General features: G+C 39.9%; 1 protein-coding gene across 4 annotated transcripts in view; it reads left to right on the forward strand.

The window, feature by feature from the left end:
* Positions 1–18,593, forward strand: part of TDRD7 (tudor domain containing 7) — an 84,915-nt gene that overhangs the window by 33,362 nt on the left and 32,960 nt on the right. For 3 of the 4 annotated variants that reach the window (XM_032240129.1, XM_032240132.1, XM_032240130.1), the window contains one exon: positions 17,710–18,296. The exons of the other annotated variant lie outside the window; for it this stretch is intronic. In XM_032240129.1, coding sequence (XP_032096020.1) covers positions 17,710–18,296 — 587 coding nt within the window. The remainder of the gene's footprint in view (positions 1–17,709; positions 18,297–18,593) is intronic. 4 annotated transcript variants of the gene reach the window in all.

Raw genomic sequence — 18,593 nt, forward strand, 5'->3', positions numbered from 1 at the left:
GGTTATTTTCCCCCTTATTGTAACTTCTTCTTTTCACTTTGGTGCAGAGCAGAAACACTGATACAATGCCTAGGGCGAATATTACTACAAGCAAGATTAGACAGTCTGAAGGCAGTGCAAAAAGTTTATGATAAGAGAGAACTTGGTAATGGCTATCTCTATATATATATGGCTTGTCATGTAACTAAAGAAGAAATCTAAGTGCAGTGTATTTCTTTTTTTAAAGAAAGAGTTTTTTCCTCCAATCATATAAAATATTCTATATTAAAAGATTGAGAAATAAAGTTATAAAAGAAATAAAAATCACTCATCATTCTACCACCCAGAGATTACTACTTACAGGAATTTTCATTTGAATATCAGAATGCTGTACAGCATCAGCTTCAGGGGCCAAATAGCAGCTTTGAAATTTTACCTCTGGGGAGGTTCTAGTTAGTATGCTGTAAGCCACTTCACATGGATATTGGAAGACATTTTGATGCAGGCAGAAGGATGCTTTGAATCTGCTGTCCTTAACCTTTTGGGTCTGTCCAATAGCAAATGTGTACAGAGAGTTTTCAAAGCTAGGGAGAACACAGAGTTATTCACAATGATGAGCCAGCTCCAAGGTATTCCTAGACAACTGTCTTGAAAAGGCAAAGATGCCGAAACAGTAAGCCCGCAGACCAAGGGCACTGCACTCTAAGAGCTCCTATTGGGTCCTGGGAGGACAGCAACACCTCTTGGCTGTTCTAGAGCAGTGATCTTGTTAACAGTGTTCTTGTTTAACTGTTGTATTTGACTGGTATTTGTAAAATGCTTCTATGTTCCACTGACCTGGGTGTTAGAGATAAAACAGTAAACAAGAAAGACATGGTCCTTGCCCTCATGGAACTTTCTGTCCAATGGGGAAAAAAACACTGAGCAAATAATGATAAGCCTGCAGTGGTTATGAAGGAGAAGTACAGGATGCTGAGGGAATGTCTACACAGGAGACTCTATGTAGTCTGATGAGTCAAACAAAGCTTCCAGATGAGGTGGCTGGTAAACTAAAACCTGACAGATAGGTTAGTGTGAGTTAGGTAAAGAAGGAGGAAAAAAGCACCTCAGACAAAAGAAAGATTGTGCCAAAGCCCTGAGATAGAAAAGCATAGTGTTTTCAGGAAGCTGAAGGAAATTCAGTAGGAAGATAATGGCTCATGACGAAGCTGAAGAGCCAAGCAGAGGCCAGGTCACTTCATTAAGGAGGCATCATTTGGTGGAAACGCAGCAGGTCCGAGCTTTGAGGTCACCCAGGATCCATGGTCTCTGGCTGACTGTGATTTCTAGTAAAATTACAAATCTTGGTCAGGCACATTGGCTCATGCCTGTAATCCCAGCACTTTGGGAGTTCAAGGCAGGAGAATTGCTTGAGGTGAGGAGTTTGAGGCCAGCCTGGGCAACATATCAAGGCTCTGTCTCTACAAACAAATAATTTTTTAAAAATTAGCTGGGCATGGTGATGCATGCCTATGGTTCCATCTGCTCAGGAGGCTGAGGTGGGAGGATTGCTTGGGCTCAGAAATTCAAGGTTGCAGGGCTGTGATGGCACCACTGCACTCCAGTCTGGGTGACAGCATAAGACCTGTCTTTAAAAAAATCCAAATTTTGCAGCAATGACTGCTGAACACCAGAGATTTTGTTGAAATTTTCTAGTCTCTGAAACAGATAAAGAAACCTCTCTGTTCTTACTTTAGCCAGAATATCTGTCTCCCATGTCTTTCCTGAAGCTGTTAAAGAGCTGAAGGGCTCATTGGTATACAGAACTAGATGGACTTGGCTGAGGAGAGTTTCTGTCAGTAGCACCAAGACCTACTAGTAGGCAACTGACAGGTAGCTGGGAAACATTCTAAGCTGGGCTGGAGGCACACCAAGTCTTAATTATAAAACATTTTCTGAATGACAAAATTATAGAACATAAAATGTTGTGAATGAGGAAAAACTGCCTAATTACACTAATTATTCCTAGCTTGTACAAAGATGTTTTACTGTTAATCTGTTTTTATTATATATCATTTTCCTATTCATTAGAAATCACTGAGCTTTAAGTTGTTTCATATCTAATCCTACAGACTCAAAAATTCTTGAAATTCTGAGTTGCATCAATATAGCAATTTCTCTGCTATCAAAGGAGGCAAAAGTTTCTGTCACTTACGTAGAGATATTTTTATATTTTGGAATGTTCAGGAATCTAACTTAACTTTAATTATGGTAATTAATTGTCTGAGATAATAAAGCACCTCTCAGCCCATGTAAAATGAATTTGCCTTTTTTAAAAGCCAGGAACTTCTGGGATAAAAACAAACCACTTGGCTTTCTAAGGATGTGGAACATAAACAGCAGTGAATATCCTCAGGCTTAATGGTATTGAATATACTCTGTGTATTGAATATATTCTAAATAGCAGTGCCAGCAGAAGCAGAAGTAAAGGGGTAAACTGAAGACTCGGAAGTATAATCATAATATTTTTTCAATGGAATCTAACTTCTTTTCCATTTTATCACCAGTGAAAAATATAATGAACACATGATTGGAACAATTTTTAAATTTAAATTCAATGAGCATCTGAGTAGAAGAAAGATTAAAAAGCATGCTTGTAAAATAAGAATAGTGAAGTTGAGGAATAATGAGAAGTTGCTCTTCTGAACTTGAAACAGAAACTACCCATAAGGCCCCATAGTACCGTAGAAGGAGTTTGGGCTTTGAGATAGATTTTTACCTTGTCATTTCTTAGCTTTATACCTTTCAGCATACAGTCCATCCTCTCATCACCTCAGTCTGCTCTAAAATGTCACTAATTCTGCCCATGTCATAGGGTGGTTGTGAGAATTAGATAAAATATATAAAGCAGTTACTCGTACAGTATCAGAAACATAATAGATGTTTAGTAAAAGGCAGCTGTTAGTTTTTGAGAGGCACCCCAGTTTAAAGCAGGCTAAAACCCACTGCTCAACTAGGGACATGCCCAGCAAGCTCTGTGAAGGAACTGAATACAAACAGAGGAAAAGCTAAAGAGGGAAACACAAAACTTTAACTTGAAATAAAGAGCTGCGGATGAAATGAAGTCAAAATAAACTCCAAGTGGAAGAGAGTTCCTGACGTCTTAACAATCCATGAATGGATTCCAGACCGCCTACTCTTCCTGCACTTGCCCCAACTCCTGCCAGAGGTAATGAGAGCAAGGAACATGAGAGCAAGGAATGTATCCAATGCACATTGAAAAGTGGTGGCTCACGCTTATAATCCCAGCACTTTGGGAGGCCTAGGCGGGTGGATTACCTGAGGTCAGCAGTTCAAGACCAAGCTGACCAACATGATGAAACCACCCCGTCTCTAAAAAAAAAAAAAGAAAGAAAGAAAAGAAAACCACAGCCACTGGCCAACAGCATTCCAAAAAGCTCTGCACATGTTTGACTAGGAGAAGACTCCATTATCTTCCTGAAAGAACATGACCAAAAGGTTAAACCTCAGGCCATGCTAAAGGAAAATCACTTGAAGTTTATCCTAATATAAATATTTGCAATGTGTATCTAAAGACAGCATCAGTGAAAGGTCTTTCCTAGTTAAAGGGATAGGAGTGAGGGAGAGTGTTGACCTTGAAGTACATAGAGTCTATAAAATGATTCATCTGAGATGGTGGAGAAGAGTTTCTCTGAGTAGATGGTTTGTCAACAGTCAAGGTTTACCCTCTATAAGGATCTTTTTACCTTTACCTTTGATTAAGTGTCTGTGGAATATGTCGCAAAACCTTTACTTTCTCAAAGAGAATTGACTGAAAAACTAACCTTCTCTGAGTATCTTGGGCTTATCATTACTAGCATCAGTATATTCTAGCAGAGAAGGTTGTGGTTGTAGGTAATATGGAACAGTGGATTGATGGGTTTAGCTCCTGCATGCAGGGTACACCACACTGGCTGCCCTTACATGCTTCATGTCTGTCCTGATCAGTATGTCTGCATTGTGACTCAGTGATGCCATTGGGAACCATTGCCCTATCTCTTTCTCAGTTGTCTGACTTTTCCAGCACTTTTCAGCTGTGGCATGAAAAGGTTACCTCTTAAGGCTGGTCAACCTTTCTGTGAACTGGCTCATCATTGGGTGCAAGCTTCTGGTCAGTGACTTCGATGTTTTAGTTGTTGCTAGGCACTCAGGGATCTTTTGTACACTACTGAAATCAAGTTTTAAAATTGGATTTTTTTAATTTAGTTTTTCTTTGTTGTTTTTGGTTTGTTTTGAGCTCTAATCATTATTAATGCTTGGAGTGATAGAAAGCAGGTCTCTAGGTAAATGTAATTTTGCTGTACTGTCCAAGGTTTGTATTGGGTGGTGATCATATAAAATGAAATTTAGAACTTAATTTAAAGCTTCAACAAAAAGGACTACTACCCTGTGGAAACAAAACTGTGCCCATACAAATGCTTTTGAAAGCTTGATTTAATTGGACAGTACCAATTCTGTCATAGAACCCTAAAGAATATTCTAACTCCAGAAGAAAGAATAAACTTACCCCAGAAGCCCATGCTAGAATTAGCAGGTCAGCCTTTGTAAACGCAAAGGAGTTTGGCTTCAAGAACTTTCAAGTTTACAGCTCAGGTAAAACTAGAAAGAAAGAAGTAAAGACCTTTTAGAATTAAGGAGAAGCAAGTTTCTAGACATGTAGAATGAAGACCTTTATTTGTCTGAACAAAGAGACTCCTGAAGAAATTCATATTTTAAATTGTTGGGCCTGTTTCAGAAAAACACTCAAACCATGTTTTTCCTCTGCTCTCACACCACCGCAATCAACACAGAAGGCCTCTGTGACCAAATGTGCGTGTTTCCCCACACACACCAAGCAGCAGATACTAGCTGAGTGTCCTCTAATTTAATACCAACACTGTCCACCTGAAGATAGCATCAGATCCCGCAGGGTGAAGGCTCAATCCCGAAAATTGCTGCTGCTTGACATATACACCAGCCGTGCAGATCTAGGCCTCCAGAACTTCCAACTGACCAGCTTCAAGTTGGGGTTTCCAAAACCTCCTCTTTGGGTTTGATTAATTTGTTAGAGTGACTTGCAGAACTCAGGCAAACAGTTACTTCTATTTACTGGTTTATTACAAAGGATATTACCATGGATACAGATGAGGACATGCATAAATGGGGGAAGCAGCACAGAGCTTCCATGCCCTCCCTGGGCCTGCCACCCTCCAGGCAGCTCTCCAAACCTGTCCTCATGGGTTTTTAGGGAGGCTTCATTACGCAGGCATGATTGATTAAACCATTGGCCATTGATGATTAGCTTGACCTTCAGTGCCTCTTCCCTCCCTGGAAGTTCAGTGGTGGAACCAAAAGCTTCAACCCTCTAATTCTGCCTTGGTCTTTCTGATAACCAGCCCCACCCTGAAGTTGTCAGTCAGTATTAGCATACAAAGAGAGAAGCTATTTGGAGATTCCAAGGATTTTCGGAATTGTATTTAGGAAATGGAGAAAGAAAGAAGACCAAATATATATTTCACAGTATCACAGCCTCGCATCTGCCAAGCATAGTTTGTCTGCTCCAAACCCAGAGGGGTGTGAGAGAAGAGTCTCATTCAAATTGTGATTCCAAATGAGGCAGAAATCAAGCTCATTATAATGGACTTACAGGAGTAGAAAGTTTAAGGTATATTAGATTCAGCATCTTCTGGTGATCAGCAAAGGAAGTGGCTTGACTCCATGGTGTAGGGAGTTCATCTCCTATGTTACCTGTCTCTCCTGTTGGAGGTGGGGGTGGAAGTGTACACATGGTATGTGGAGTTACAGGTCATGCTAGTTCCCAGTTGTTGGACTGATGGGTTTTTTGGGTGGACATTCACGAGCCAAAGAAAAAATATAGAACCACAAAACAAAGAAAAGAAAACATAAAGAGGGTAGGAGTATGGTCCTGAGTCTTCTCCCACAGTAGAGGAGGCCTTTGACTCCCTCCTCAGGTATATGCCTGAATCAAGTGAACTAAAGGAACTAAAAGCCGTAAAAGCTTCCTCTTGAGAGATCTACCTGAAGTGGTTAGCAGTTGATTATCACAGTAAGGAAATAATAAAAGCCATGTTTCAAATAGATATTGGCTTGCCTTGGTCATTTGTGAAGACCAGAAGATGGCTGTTCTGTCTTGGGCGATGAGGCAGGAGATGAACACATAAGTCTTGTCAGATGCACCAGAGCCCAGTAAAGAATGGACACTACACTGTAACTCACATTATAGCAATTCTTTATTTTTAGGAAGGTTCTTGTGGAATAGATATAGTAATAGATCTCTTTCCTAAACCCATTTGCCAGAAAATTAAAAAAAGATGTCACTTTTTGTAGATGACAGATGGTGATCACAGTAGAATGCCCAGGAAAAGCAAATGTCTATCCATATGAAAATTTAAAGAGCTTGAGCTAGGTGGTATTGTAAAATATATATTTGGCCTTCCCTGTTTTCTGGCATATAATTCCTAAAATTCAAAGTGACTCTCCAAAGTAATGTCTTTTTTTTTTTTTTTTTTAAATGAGTGATGACTGGAAACCTTTAGTAGCTTAAGGATGGGGCTGGTCACCAGAATGACCAAGGCATGATTATAGGGTTGGGACTTTCAGCCCCAACCAACCTCTGGGGAGGGTAGAGGCCCTAAAGGTTAGGTTGATCACCAGCGGCCAATGATTTAAGCAGTCGTGCCTGTGGAATGACACCTCCATAAAAACCCAAAGCAGGAGAAAAGCTTCCAGATGGCAGAACACATGGAGCTTCCTGAAGGGTAGGAGAGAGTGCATGGAAGCTCCACACCCCTTACAGCATACCTCACACTAAGCATCTCTTCATTGGTATTTTTTGTAATATCCTTTAATTTAGACATATATCTACACATACATACATGTATTTTTTTTTATTTTTTTTTTTTTTAGAGACAGGTTTTGCTCTGTCCCTTAGGCTGGAGTGCGGTGGTACCATCATAGCTCACTGCAGCTTGGAAATCTTGGGCTCAAGCAGTCCTCCCATCCCAGCCTTCCAAAGTGCTGGGATTATAGGTGTGCACTACCACTTCCAGCTGATTTTTAAAATGTTATTGTTGAGATTCTCACTAGGCCCAGGCTGGTCTTCAACTATTAGCCTCAAGTGAGTGATCCTCCTGCCCCAGGCTCTCAAAGTGCTTGGATTATAGGTGTGAGCTGCTGCACTGAGCCATAATCTTTATAATAAGCCAGTAAACATGTTTCCCTGATTTCTGTGAGCCACTCTAGCAAATTAAAACTAAAAAAGGGGGTCTTGGGAACCCTAGTTTGATCCAGTTGGTCAGAAGTTCCAGAAGCCTAGGCTTATAACTGGTGTCTAAAGAGGAGACAAGTCTTATGGGACTGAATCCTCAACATGTGGGATCTGACACTATTTCCTGGTAGATAGTGCCAGAATCTGAATTGGTAGAATTCAGCTGATATCCACTGCAGAACTGATTGCTTGATTGGTGTGGGGGGACCCCCACTCATTTGGTCACACATGTCTTCTGTGTTGATGATTGTTGTTGAATGAGAAAATAGGAAAAACATGTTTGTGTTTTCCATACTCATAACTGAAAAAGAATTACATTTGCTTTAATTTATATTTTTTAACTTTAAAAGGAGTTTCATGAATTGTTGCCTTTGAATTGAGAAATCCCTCACCTGGCCAGGCATGGTGGCTCATGCCTGTAATCACAAATACTTAGAAGGCTAAGGCAGGAGGATCGCTTGAGCCCAGAGGTGGAGGTTGCAGTGAGCTGAGATTGCACCACTGCACTCTAGCCTAGGCAACAGAACAAGACCCAGTCTTAAAAAAAAAAAAAAAAAAAGAGAGAAAAAGAAAGAAAAGAAACCCCAAAGATTGGAATAAAGTATGTGGACCAGGCATATTTTCCATGTCACTAAATTTATTTGTGAATATTTGCGTAAAGTGTTGAAGGATATTTGCATCAACTCCAGGTAGTCAGGTTCGGTTCCTTGTTAGGCGTATGTTTAATCTTAGTAAATGCTTTTTGAATGTATAGAAGCCAAATCATTGGAGAACAAATGGAATTTAGGCACTTAACCAACCATTTTGAGATAAAAGAAGAAGTAATTGAAGACTGGGAAGTGCTTACTTTTCAAGGGACTAGCCATTAGGGTGGGATATAGTTATCTACTTTAAACAATAAAAATGTTATAAAACTGCTGAGAGAAAAAATCCTATCTTCCAATCAGATGACTATTTGGCTATGGTTGGTACTTTGTAAATTCAGGCCTATTGGTCAAAAATTCACTTTATAGGCTGACTGGCAAAACTTGACTTAAAGACTGCAGACACAGCCCTGGAAGCTTAGTACCTCCAGATGATCTTTAAGTATTATTCTGGAATAAAAGCCAGAAAAATGGGAATTCTGCTCTTGCCCTGGACCAACTCAAATGTGGACACTCAAGTGTGGACATAATGTCCGTAACTTCTGTTAAGACAGTAATTCCTATTTGGAAGAACTTGTGCTGGTCATGTCAGAGGTCATCGTTAGATGTTTTATAAGTATGTTATTAGGTAATTGGCACTGATCACATCTAAGGCACAGATGGAATGGCAGCTTTGGTACTGGGAGAGGGGAGACTAAACATTGAAGCATCCCAGATTCTCAGTGCACTCCTTGGAAAGAAAATGATCATAAAGCTGAAGAACCCCCTTACCTTCTTTTGGGTTAGAAGAAACTATGTGAACAGTAGGGGTATGGGGCTTAGGAAGTTATTTTAGATAAGATGGGTTATCATCCACTGAAATTAGCTTCTACCATCCACTTCAGAGAAAGTATTGAGATGGTTATGTGAAAACTGAAGAAAAGTTTTAAGGTGGTCTCTGTAGGCTCATCTGGCTTTGGCTGCAGAGAACCACCACATCTAAATCTAAAATTAGTCAAATGCTGCATAACAACGTTTTGGTCAATGATGGACTGTATACATGGTAGTGGTCCCAGAAGATTGTAATGGAGCGGGGAGCAGGGGTTGGGGCCAAGATGGCTGACAAGAAGCAGCAGCTTTTAGAGGCTTCCATCAATAAAAACACAGTAAGTATGTGAATCCTTCATGAGCAACCAAGGTATCCAGGCTTTCTCATCAAAGTTAACTAGAAGACTGGCGTGACTTACAGAGAGAAGGAAGAACAGTATGGTGCAGCAGCTTACCTGAGAACCACATGGGGAACAGGAATCCCCTCCCCCCACCCAAGGGAAGTGGTGAGTGAGCTTGCTACCCAGCCGGGGAAATTGTACTTTTTCCATAGAACTGTGCAACCCATGGATTGGAAGATCCCACTTGCAAATCCACACCACCATGACCTACTGTCCCAACCCTGGATCATGCAGAGTCTTACAGCCTCTCAGCTAGAATCTGCTTAAGCCTATTAAACTCCTGAGGGCAGAGCGACCAGCACTGACTGCAGCTGCCTGCTGTCTAAGCTGCTTGAGCTGCTTTGGGGAGGAGCAGCAACCAGCACTGGGACTAGAAACTGCCTAACATGCTAAGCTCCCTGGGTAGGGGAAGGAGGGTACCCGCTTCTATAACTCCAGGCTGTGCTTTTCGCCTGCTGGAGCCAGGGAGGCTGGCTGGCTTGATCCCAAGACTTGTCCCCGTAGCCCAATACACTGGCTGGGGCAGTGTGTGGTCAGAGTGCCTCTTCAGGCCTAAACTAACTCCTTCTTTATTGGGTGTGGCTTCCCTGCAGGATCTCTAGTAACTCCAGCTGGAGGCTCAGGGACAGGATTGGATTCTCCCTGGGCCTAAGCCAGTGGGAGGGGTAGCCACGGACCAACAGACTTAGCCTCTCCTCCTGGTAGTTCTGAGGAATCTTGGCAGCCAAGATTAATGGGTTTCCCCTCAGTGAAGCACACCCCCTCCACCATGGGACAAAGTGCTTCATTAAACGGGTCCTGCTCCCTGTGCCACCCAACTGGATGAGACCCTCCAATAGGAGTTGTCAGACACCCTATACAGGAACCATCCTACTGGTATCAGGTTGGTGCCCCTTGAGGTCAGAGGTCCCAGAAGAAGGAACAAGCACCCATCTTCATGGTTCTCCAGCCTCCTTGAGTGACATCTCCAGGCACAGAAACAAATCAGATGAATAGGGCCCGAAGTGAACCCCTAGCAAACTGCAGCAGCCCTACGAAAGAGGGACCTGACTATTGAAAGAAAAACAAGCAGAAAGTGACAACAACCGCATCAACAACAACAAAAAAATGCCCCACAAAAACCCCATCCAGGTGTCAGCAACCTCAAAGACCAAAACTAGGCAAACTCATGAAGGTGAGAATCAATGAAAAAATGCTGAAAACCCAAAAGGCCAAATGCGTCTTCTGCTCCAAATGACCGCAGTGGCTCTCCACCAAGGGTGCAGAACTGGATGGAGGATCAGATGGACAAACTGGCAGAAGTAGGCTTTAGGAGATGGGTAATAAGAAACTATGCTGAGCTAAAGGAGCATGTTCTAACCCAATGCAAAGAAGCTAAAAACCTTGATAAAAGGTTAGAGAAATTGCTAACTGGAATAATCAGTTTAGAGAGGAACATAAATGACCTGATGGAGCTGGAAAGCACAGCACAAGAACTTTGTGAAACATACACAAGCATCAACAGCTGAATCAACCAACAGAGGAAAGGATATCAGAGTTTGAAGACCACCTTACTGAAATAAGACATACAGACAAGAATAGAGAAAAAAGAATGAAAAGAAATGAACAAAGTTTACAAGAAATATGGGACTTCATAAAAAGACTGAACTTATAATTGATTGGAGTACCAGAAGGGGAGAATAGAAAAAAGCAGGAAAACACACTTCAGGATATTATCCAGGAGAAATTCCCTAACCTAGCAAGATAGGCTAACATGCAAATTCAGGAAATACAGAGAACACCATTAAGATACTCCATGAGAAGATCAACCCTAAGACATGTAAGCATCAGATTCTCCAAGGCTGAAATAAAGGAAAAACTTTTAAGGTCAGCCAGAGAGAAAAGCCAGGTCCACCTACAAAGGGAAGCCCATCAGACTAACAATGGAACTCTCAGAAGAAACTCTACAAGCCAGAAGAGATTGGGGGCCAATATTCAACATTCTTAAAGAAAAGAATTTTCAACCCAGAATTTCACATCCAGCCAAACTAAGCTTCACAAGCAAAAGAGAAATAAAATTCCTTCCAGACAAGCAAATGCTGAGGGATTTCATTACCACCAGGGCAGAGCCTGCAAGAGCTCCTGAAAGAAGCACTAAATATGGAGAGGAGAAACTGGTACCAGCCACTGCAAAAGCACACCAAAATATAAAGACCAATGACACAATAAAGAAACTGCATCAACTAATGTGCAAAATAACCAAATAGCATCATGATGACAGGATCAAATTCACATATAACAATACTAACCTTAAATGTAAACAGGCTAAATGCCCCAATTAAAAGACAGACTGGCAAATTGGATGAGGAGTCAAGACCCATTGGTGTGCTATATTCAGGAGACCCATCTTACATGCAGAGGCACACATAGGTTCAAAATAAAGGGATGGAGGAAATTTTACCAATCAAGTGGAAAGCCAAATAAAAAGAAAAGAAGAACCCAGGGATTGCAATCCTAGTCTCTGACAAAACAGACTTTAAACCAAAAAAAAAAAAAAAAGACAAGGGCAGTACATAATGATAACAGGAACAATTCAGTAAGAAGAGCTGACTATTCTAAATATATATGTACCCAATACAGGAGCACCCAGATTCATAAAACAAGTTCTTAGAGACCTGCAAAGAGACTTAGGCTCCCACACAATAATAATAGGAGACTTTAACACCCCATTGTCAGTATTAGACAAATCAGCAAGACAGAAAATTAACAATGATATTCAGGACTTGAACTCAGCTCTGGATCAGGCGGACCTAATAGACATTTACAGAACTCTCTACCCTAAATCAACAAAATATACATTCTTCTCAGCACCACATGGCACTGATTCTGAAATTGAACACATAATTGAAAGTAAAATACTCCTCAGCAAATGCAGAAGAACTGAAATTATAACATCTCTCTGCCCACAGTACAATCAAATTAGAACCTCAGGATGAAGAAACTCTCAAAACCACATAATTTCATGGAAATTGAACAACCTGCTCCTGAATGACTCCTGGGTAAATAATGAAATTTTTCAAGACACAAACCAAGAAGTTCTTTGAAATCAATGAGAACAAAGAGACAATATACCAGAATCTCTGAGACACAGCTAAAGCATTGTTAAGAGGGAAATTTATAGCACTAAATGCCCACATCAGAAAGCTAGAAAGAGCTCAAATTGGCACCCTAACATCGCAATTAAAAGAGCTAGAGAGGCAAGAGCAAACTAATCCAAAAGCTAGCAGAAGACAAGAAATAATTAAGATCCAAGAAGAACTGAAGGAGGTGGAGACATGAAAAACCCTCCAAAAAAATCAACAAATCCAGGAGCTGTTTTTTTTTTTTTTTTGATTAACCAAATAGACCGCTAGCTAGACTGATAAGACAGAGAAGTATCAAATTGACACAATAAAAAATGATAAAAAGGTTATCACCACTGATCCTACAGAAATACAAAGTACCATTAGAGAATTCTATAAACACCTCTATGCAAATAAACTAGAAAATCTAGAAGAAATGGATAAATTCCTGGGTCCATACAACCTACCAAGACTAAACCAAAAAGGAGTCGAATCCCTGAATAGACCAATAACAAGCTCTGAAAATGAGGCAGTAATTAATAGCCTACCCACCAAAAAAAGCCCAGGACCAGATGGATTCACAGTTGAATTCTACCAGAAATACAAAGAGGAGCTGGTACCCTTCCTTCTGAAACTATTCCAAACAGTTGAAAAGGAGGGACTCCTCCCTAACTCATTTTGTGAAGCCAGCATCAGCCTGATAGCAAAACTGGGAAGAGACACAACAAAGAAAACTTCAGGCCAATATCTCTGATGAACATCAATGTGAAAATCCTCAATAAAATACTGGCAAACTGAATCCAGCAGCACATCAAAAAACTTATCCACCAAGATCAAGTTGGCTTCATCCCTGGGATGCAAGGCCGGTTCAACATATGCAAATCAGTAAACGTAATCCATCACATAAACAGAACCAAAGACAAAAACCACATGATTATCTTAATAGATGCAGAAAAGGCCTTTGACAAAATTCAACATCCTTCATGTTAAAAACTCTGAATAAACTATGTATTGATGGAACATATCTCAAAATAATAAGAGCTATTCATGACAAACCCACAGCCAATATCATACTGAATGTGCAAAAGCTAGAAGCATTCCCTTTGAAAACTGGTACAAGACAAGGATGCGCTCTCTCACCATTTCTATTCAACATAGTATTGGAAGTTCTGGCCAGAGCAATCAGGCAAGAGAAAGAAATAAAGGTATTCAAATAGGAAGAGAGAAAGTTAAGTTGTCTCTGTTTGCAGACTACATGATTTTATATTTAGAAAACCCCATCATCTCAGCCCAAAAAGTTCATGAACTGATAAGCAACTTCAGCAAAGTCTTAGGATACAAAATCAATGTGCAAAAATCACAAGCATTTCTTTACACCAACAATAGGCAAGTGGAGAGCCAAATCATGAATGAACTCCCATTCATAATCACTACAAAGAGAAGAAAATACCTAGGAAATACCACTAAAAAGGGACATGGAGGATCTCTTCGAAGAGAACTACAAACCACTGCTCAAGAAAATAAGAGAGAACAGAAACAAATGGAAAAATATTACATCTTCATGGATAGGAAAAATCAAGATCGTGAAAATGGCCATACTGCCCCAAGTAATTTATAGTTTCAATGCTATTCTCATTAAACTACCACTGACATTCTTCACAGAATTAGAAAAAACTATTTTAAATTTCATATGACATCAAAGAAGACCCCATGTATCCAAGACAATCCTAAGCAAAAAGAACAAAGATAGTGTAATGCCTCCAGTATATAGACTTTAGACTATACTACAAGGCTACAATAACAAAAACAACGTAGTACTGGTACCAAAACAGACATATAGACCAAAGTAGCAGAACTGAGACCTCAGAAATAACACCACACATCTACAATCATCTGATCTTTGACAAACGTGCCAAAAACAAGCAATGGGGAAAGGATCTCCTATTCGGTAAATGGTGCTGGGAAAACTGGCTAGCCATACGCGGAAAACTGAAACTGGACCCCTTCCTTACACCTTATACAAAAAATAACTCAGGATGAATTAAAGACTTAAATAGAAAACCCAAAACCATAAAAACCCTGGAAGAAAACCTGGGCAACACCATTCAGGACATAGACATGGGCAAAGACTTCATGACAAAAACAGCAAAAGTAATTGCAACAAAAGCCACAATTGACAAATGGTGTTAAAGAGCCTACACACAGCAAAAGCAACTATCATCAGAGTGAACAGGCAACCTACGGAATGGGAGAAAAATTTTGCAAGCTACCCATCTGACAAAGGTCTAATATCCAGAATTTACAAGGAACTTAAACATATGTACAGGAAAAAACATCATCAAAACGGGGGCAAAGGATATGAACAAACACTTCTCAAAAGAAGACATTTAAACAGCCAACAAACATGAAAAAAAGCTCAACATCACTAAGCAAAATCACAATGAGATACCATCTCATGCCAGTCAGAATGGCGATTATTAAAAAGGAAATGATGCTAGCAAGGCTGTGGAGAAATAGGAATGCTTTTACACTGTTGGTGAATTAGTTCAACCATTGTGGAAGACAGTATGGGGATTCCTCAAGGATCTAGAATCAGGAATACCATTTGTTCCGCAATCCCATTACTGGCTATATACCCAAAGGAATATGAATCATTCTACTATAAAGACACATTCACAAGTTTTTTTTTTTTTTTTAAGATAGAATCTCACTCTGTCACTCAGGCTGGAGTGCAGTGGTGCAATCTCGGCTCACTGCAACCTCTGCCTCCCGGGTTCAAGTGATTCACCTGCCTCAGCTTCCCAAGTAGCTGGGTTACAGGTGCCCACCACCATGCCTGATTAATTTTTTGTATTTTTAGTAGAGACAGCGTTTCACTATGTTGACCAGGTCTCAAACTCCTGACCTCGTAATCCATCCATCTCAGCCTCCCAAAGTGCTGGGATTACAAGCTTGAGCTGTTGTGCCTGGCTGCACATGTATATTTATTTATTGCAGTGCTATTTACAGTAGCAAAGACATGGAACCAACCAAAATGCCCTTCAATGATAGACTGGATAAAGCAGATGTGGTGTGTATACACTATGGAATACTATGCAGCCATAAAAAGGAATGAGATCATGTCCTTTCCAGGAACACGGATGAAGCTGGAGGCCATCATCCTCAGCAAACTAACCCAGGAACAGAAAACCAAACACTGCATGTTCTCACTCATTAGTGAGAGTTGAACAGGGAGACCATATGGACACAAAGAGGGGAACAACACATACTAGGGCCTATTAGGGGATGGGGCTTGAGGGGAGGGAACTTAGAGGACAGGTCAATAGGTGCAGCAAACTACCATGGCATACGTATACCTATGTAACAAACCTGCGCGTTCTGCACGTGTATCTCTTTTTTTAAAAAAGAAGAAAAGATTATAATGAAGGTATATCATGGAGTAGCTATATCATCTAGGTTTGTGTAAGCACATACTATGATGCTTGCACAACAAACTGACGACATGTTTCTTAGGATGTATTCCCATTGTTAAGTGATGCATGACTGACTACACTAATTGGGATTTTATATGACAATTTAAACACTCACTTATAATGCTGTTTTCTTTTTCCATTGGCTCCAGAAGTGTGTGTTTCAAACCTCTGGATACCAAATTTGTATTCTTGTATCTTACTGAGTGTTGTAAAGCACAGTGACGATTGGCATTTTAAGACCGCAGATTTTAAAACATGGGTCTTTAGAGAAGTAGACTAACCTTCAAGAGAAAGATGAGGAATGCTCCAACTATTTGTGTCCCTATGGCTTAAAATGAGGGACATAAACTGTGCCAATCATAAAACATGATTTATGGGATCTTATTTAGAGACCTCACAGAGTACCAGCAAGAGGCCACCACGGATTACAGGAGGTGCCATTAGACCTCTACTTTCAGTGATGCTTTAAGCTTTCCAGGTGTGGAAGTTTTCCTCCATCCTCAGAACTTAAGCATACATTGGCAAAATAACGAAGAGGAACACCTAATGTTTTATATTAATGTTGTTCACTTCCTATGTGTAATCTAGAATATGTAGTCAGACTAAAAGGAATTCATTTTATTATCAAATCTACTATGTCTTTTGACTTATCAAAGCTCTTCTCTGGTACCAAGACAGTGCCTTTTTTCTTTATACATAAATGTTTATGTTCACTCTTCCTGAGCCTTGTATGGAGGGTGAAGTAGATGAGCCCATTGTTTTTTACTATAAGCTACCTACCCAGCATACTTTAATATTTTGTTCTTCTGGGTGAAGCATGGTTCTTGTAAGCTTGTATTCTTACCCTAAGGGTTTAATTTGCAGCGAAGGAGTAGGTAAATAGGATCCGACAAAGTAGGAACATTTTGGAAGGCAGGGAATTTTAACTTCAGTCTAATGGTCTCGTACAGGGTTTAAGAAACTAGTTTTGTAAAGGTCCTTGGTAAATGTTTAGGCTCTGCAGACTATCACATGCAGTTCATCACAGTTACTCAACTCTGCCACTGTGGTGCAAAAGCAGCCAGAGATAATGTATAAATAAAAGAGCATGACTGTGTACCAATAAAACTTTATGTACCTTGAGTTTCATATAATTTTTACAAGTTATGAAATAATTCTTTTGATTTTTTTCTAGCATTTGAAAATACAAAAATCATTCTTTAACTCATGAGCCATGAAATACCTTGGGCCATGCTCTAGTAGTAGAGCTGACCCCTGTTCTAGGAGTAGAGCTGACCCCTGCTCTAGTAGTGAAAAGGCTTAAAACTCAGGGGATGGGGGGGAATTATGCCATACATCAGTTTCTCTTCTCTTTCTTCTCTTATATAAAAATATGTCATTAAGCTGTGCCTCTCAGGAATGGCATGCAAATAATATTTAAGACTGGATGACATACCAGTGCCAGGTATTTTTAATACTTGTGTGTTGGAGTGACAACACTTGCAGCTAAACTTTCTGCTGTGGTTGTTTTAAAACTGTACTTTAACTCTGGAGCATCTTTTTCTATATAATGGAAAGCCAAGGGTTTTCTCAGGATATTGCAGGAAGAAGAGAGTATTTTCTGGTTTTCTTCTCAGTGGTTTATTTCTGACAGTTTTAATACCTTTTTACAACTTATTTTCAGTCAGTTTTGTAAGCTATTGTTTTGGATTTGGCAGCGACAACTAAATGAGAGTACACTTTACAGCGCAGAGCGCTCGTGATTTTCTAGGGCAGCTGGAGTCTCGCTGCACAAGTGAATTTAATACTATTTTATTTTCCTGTTTATTTCTGAAGTGTGGCTCCTGTTATTTGCAGGTGACGATAATGCATTAAAGTCATAGCAATTGAAAAGAATAAAATGTACACTTGATTTAATTTGAAAACAGCATGACTCTAAAATTTAAAATGCATTAATATGTTTGCAGATTGTTTAGAGTCACAGAAATATCTGTCATTTGCTTTATTTAAAAATTTCAGGTGGAGAAACCTTGCAGCGGTGGTCAAGATTTACTTCTTTATCCAGCTAAGAGAAAGCAGATTTTGAGAAGTGAACTGGACACTGAGAAAGTACCTCCATCTCCACTACCTGCTCCCAAACAAACACCACCGTTGAAAGGTGGTCCACCTGTTATGCCAGGAGACTTTAAAGAAAAAGTGGCAGAGCTGCTGGTGAAATACACAAGTGGCCTTTGGGCTAGTGCACTCCCAAAAGCATTTGAGGAAATGTACAAAGTGAAATTCCCTGAGGATGCCTTAAAAAATCTTGCCTCACTTTCTGATGTGTGCACCATAGACTACATATCTGGAAATCCTCAGAAGGCCATTCTGTATGCTAAACTTCCATTGCTCACTGAAAAAATACAAAAGGATGCAGGGCAAACCCGTGGTGATCATGATATCAAGGCTATGGTTGAACAAGAGTATTTGCAGATAGAAGAAAACATTGCTGAAAGTGCTAATACCTTTATGGAGGACATAACAGTTCCTCCTTTAATGATTCCAACTGAAGCATCACCATCTGTATTGGTGGTTGAACTGAGCAACACAAATGAAGTGGTTATCAGGCAAGTTTCATTTTCTAATTCTTTAGAATACTGATTTACTGTTGTCACTTGACTATTCTTCACATGGATGCTGAGGGTTAAAGGAAGAATAATATATTCTTAGTTCTATAGGGTGAGGCTTAATAATGTATTAATATTTGTTAAATCTTCAAAATATACAACTATCCTAAGACTACTGATAGCTTTAAAAATTACAACGATAATATGAACTTGAAAAAAAGATTTATGTCAAAAGGATGATGGTAACTATATTATGTCAAAAGCAGTAACTAGTTCACAGAAAAAGCAAGTGCGCCA

This window comes from Sapajus apella, unplaced genomic scaffold (assembly GCF_009761245.1).
Source record: "Sapajus apella isolate SASKATOON/1434 unplaced genomic scaffold, GSC_monkey_1.0 scaffold46, whole genome shotgun sequence".
In the NCBI taxonomy this organism is placed as follows: domain Eukaryota; kingdom Metazoa; phylum Chordata; class Mammalia; order Primates; family Cebidae; genus Sapajus; species Sapajus apella.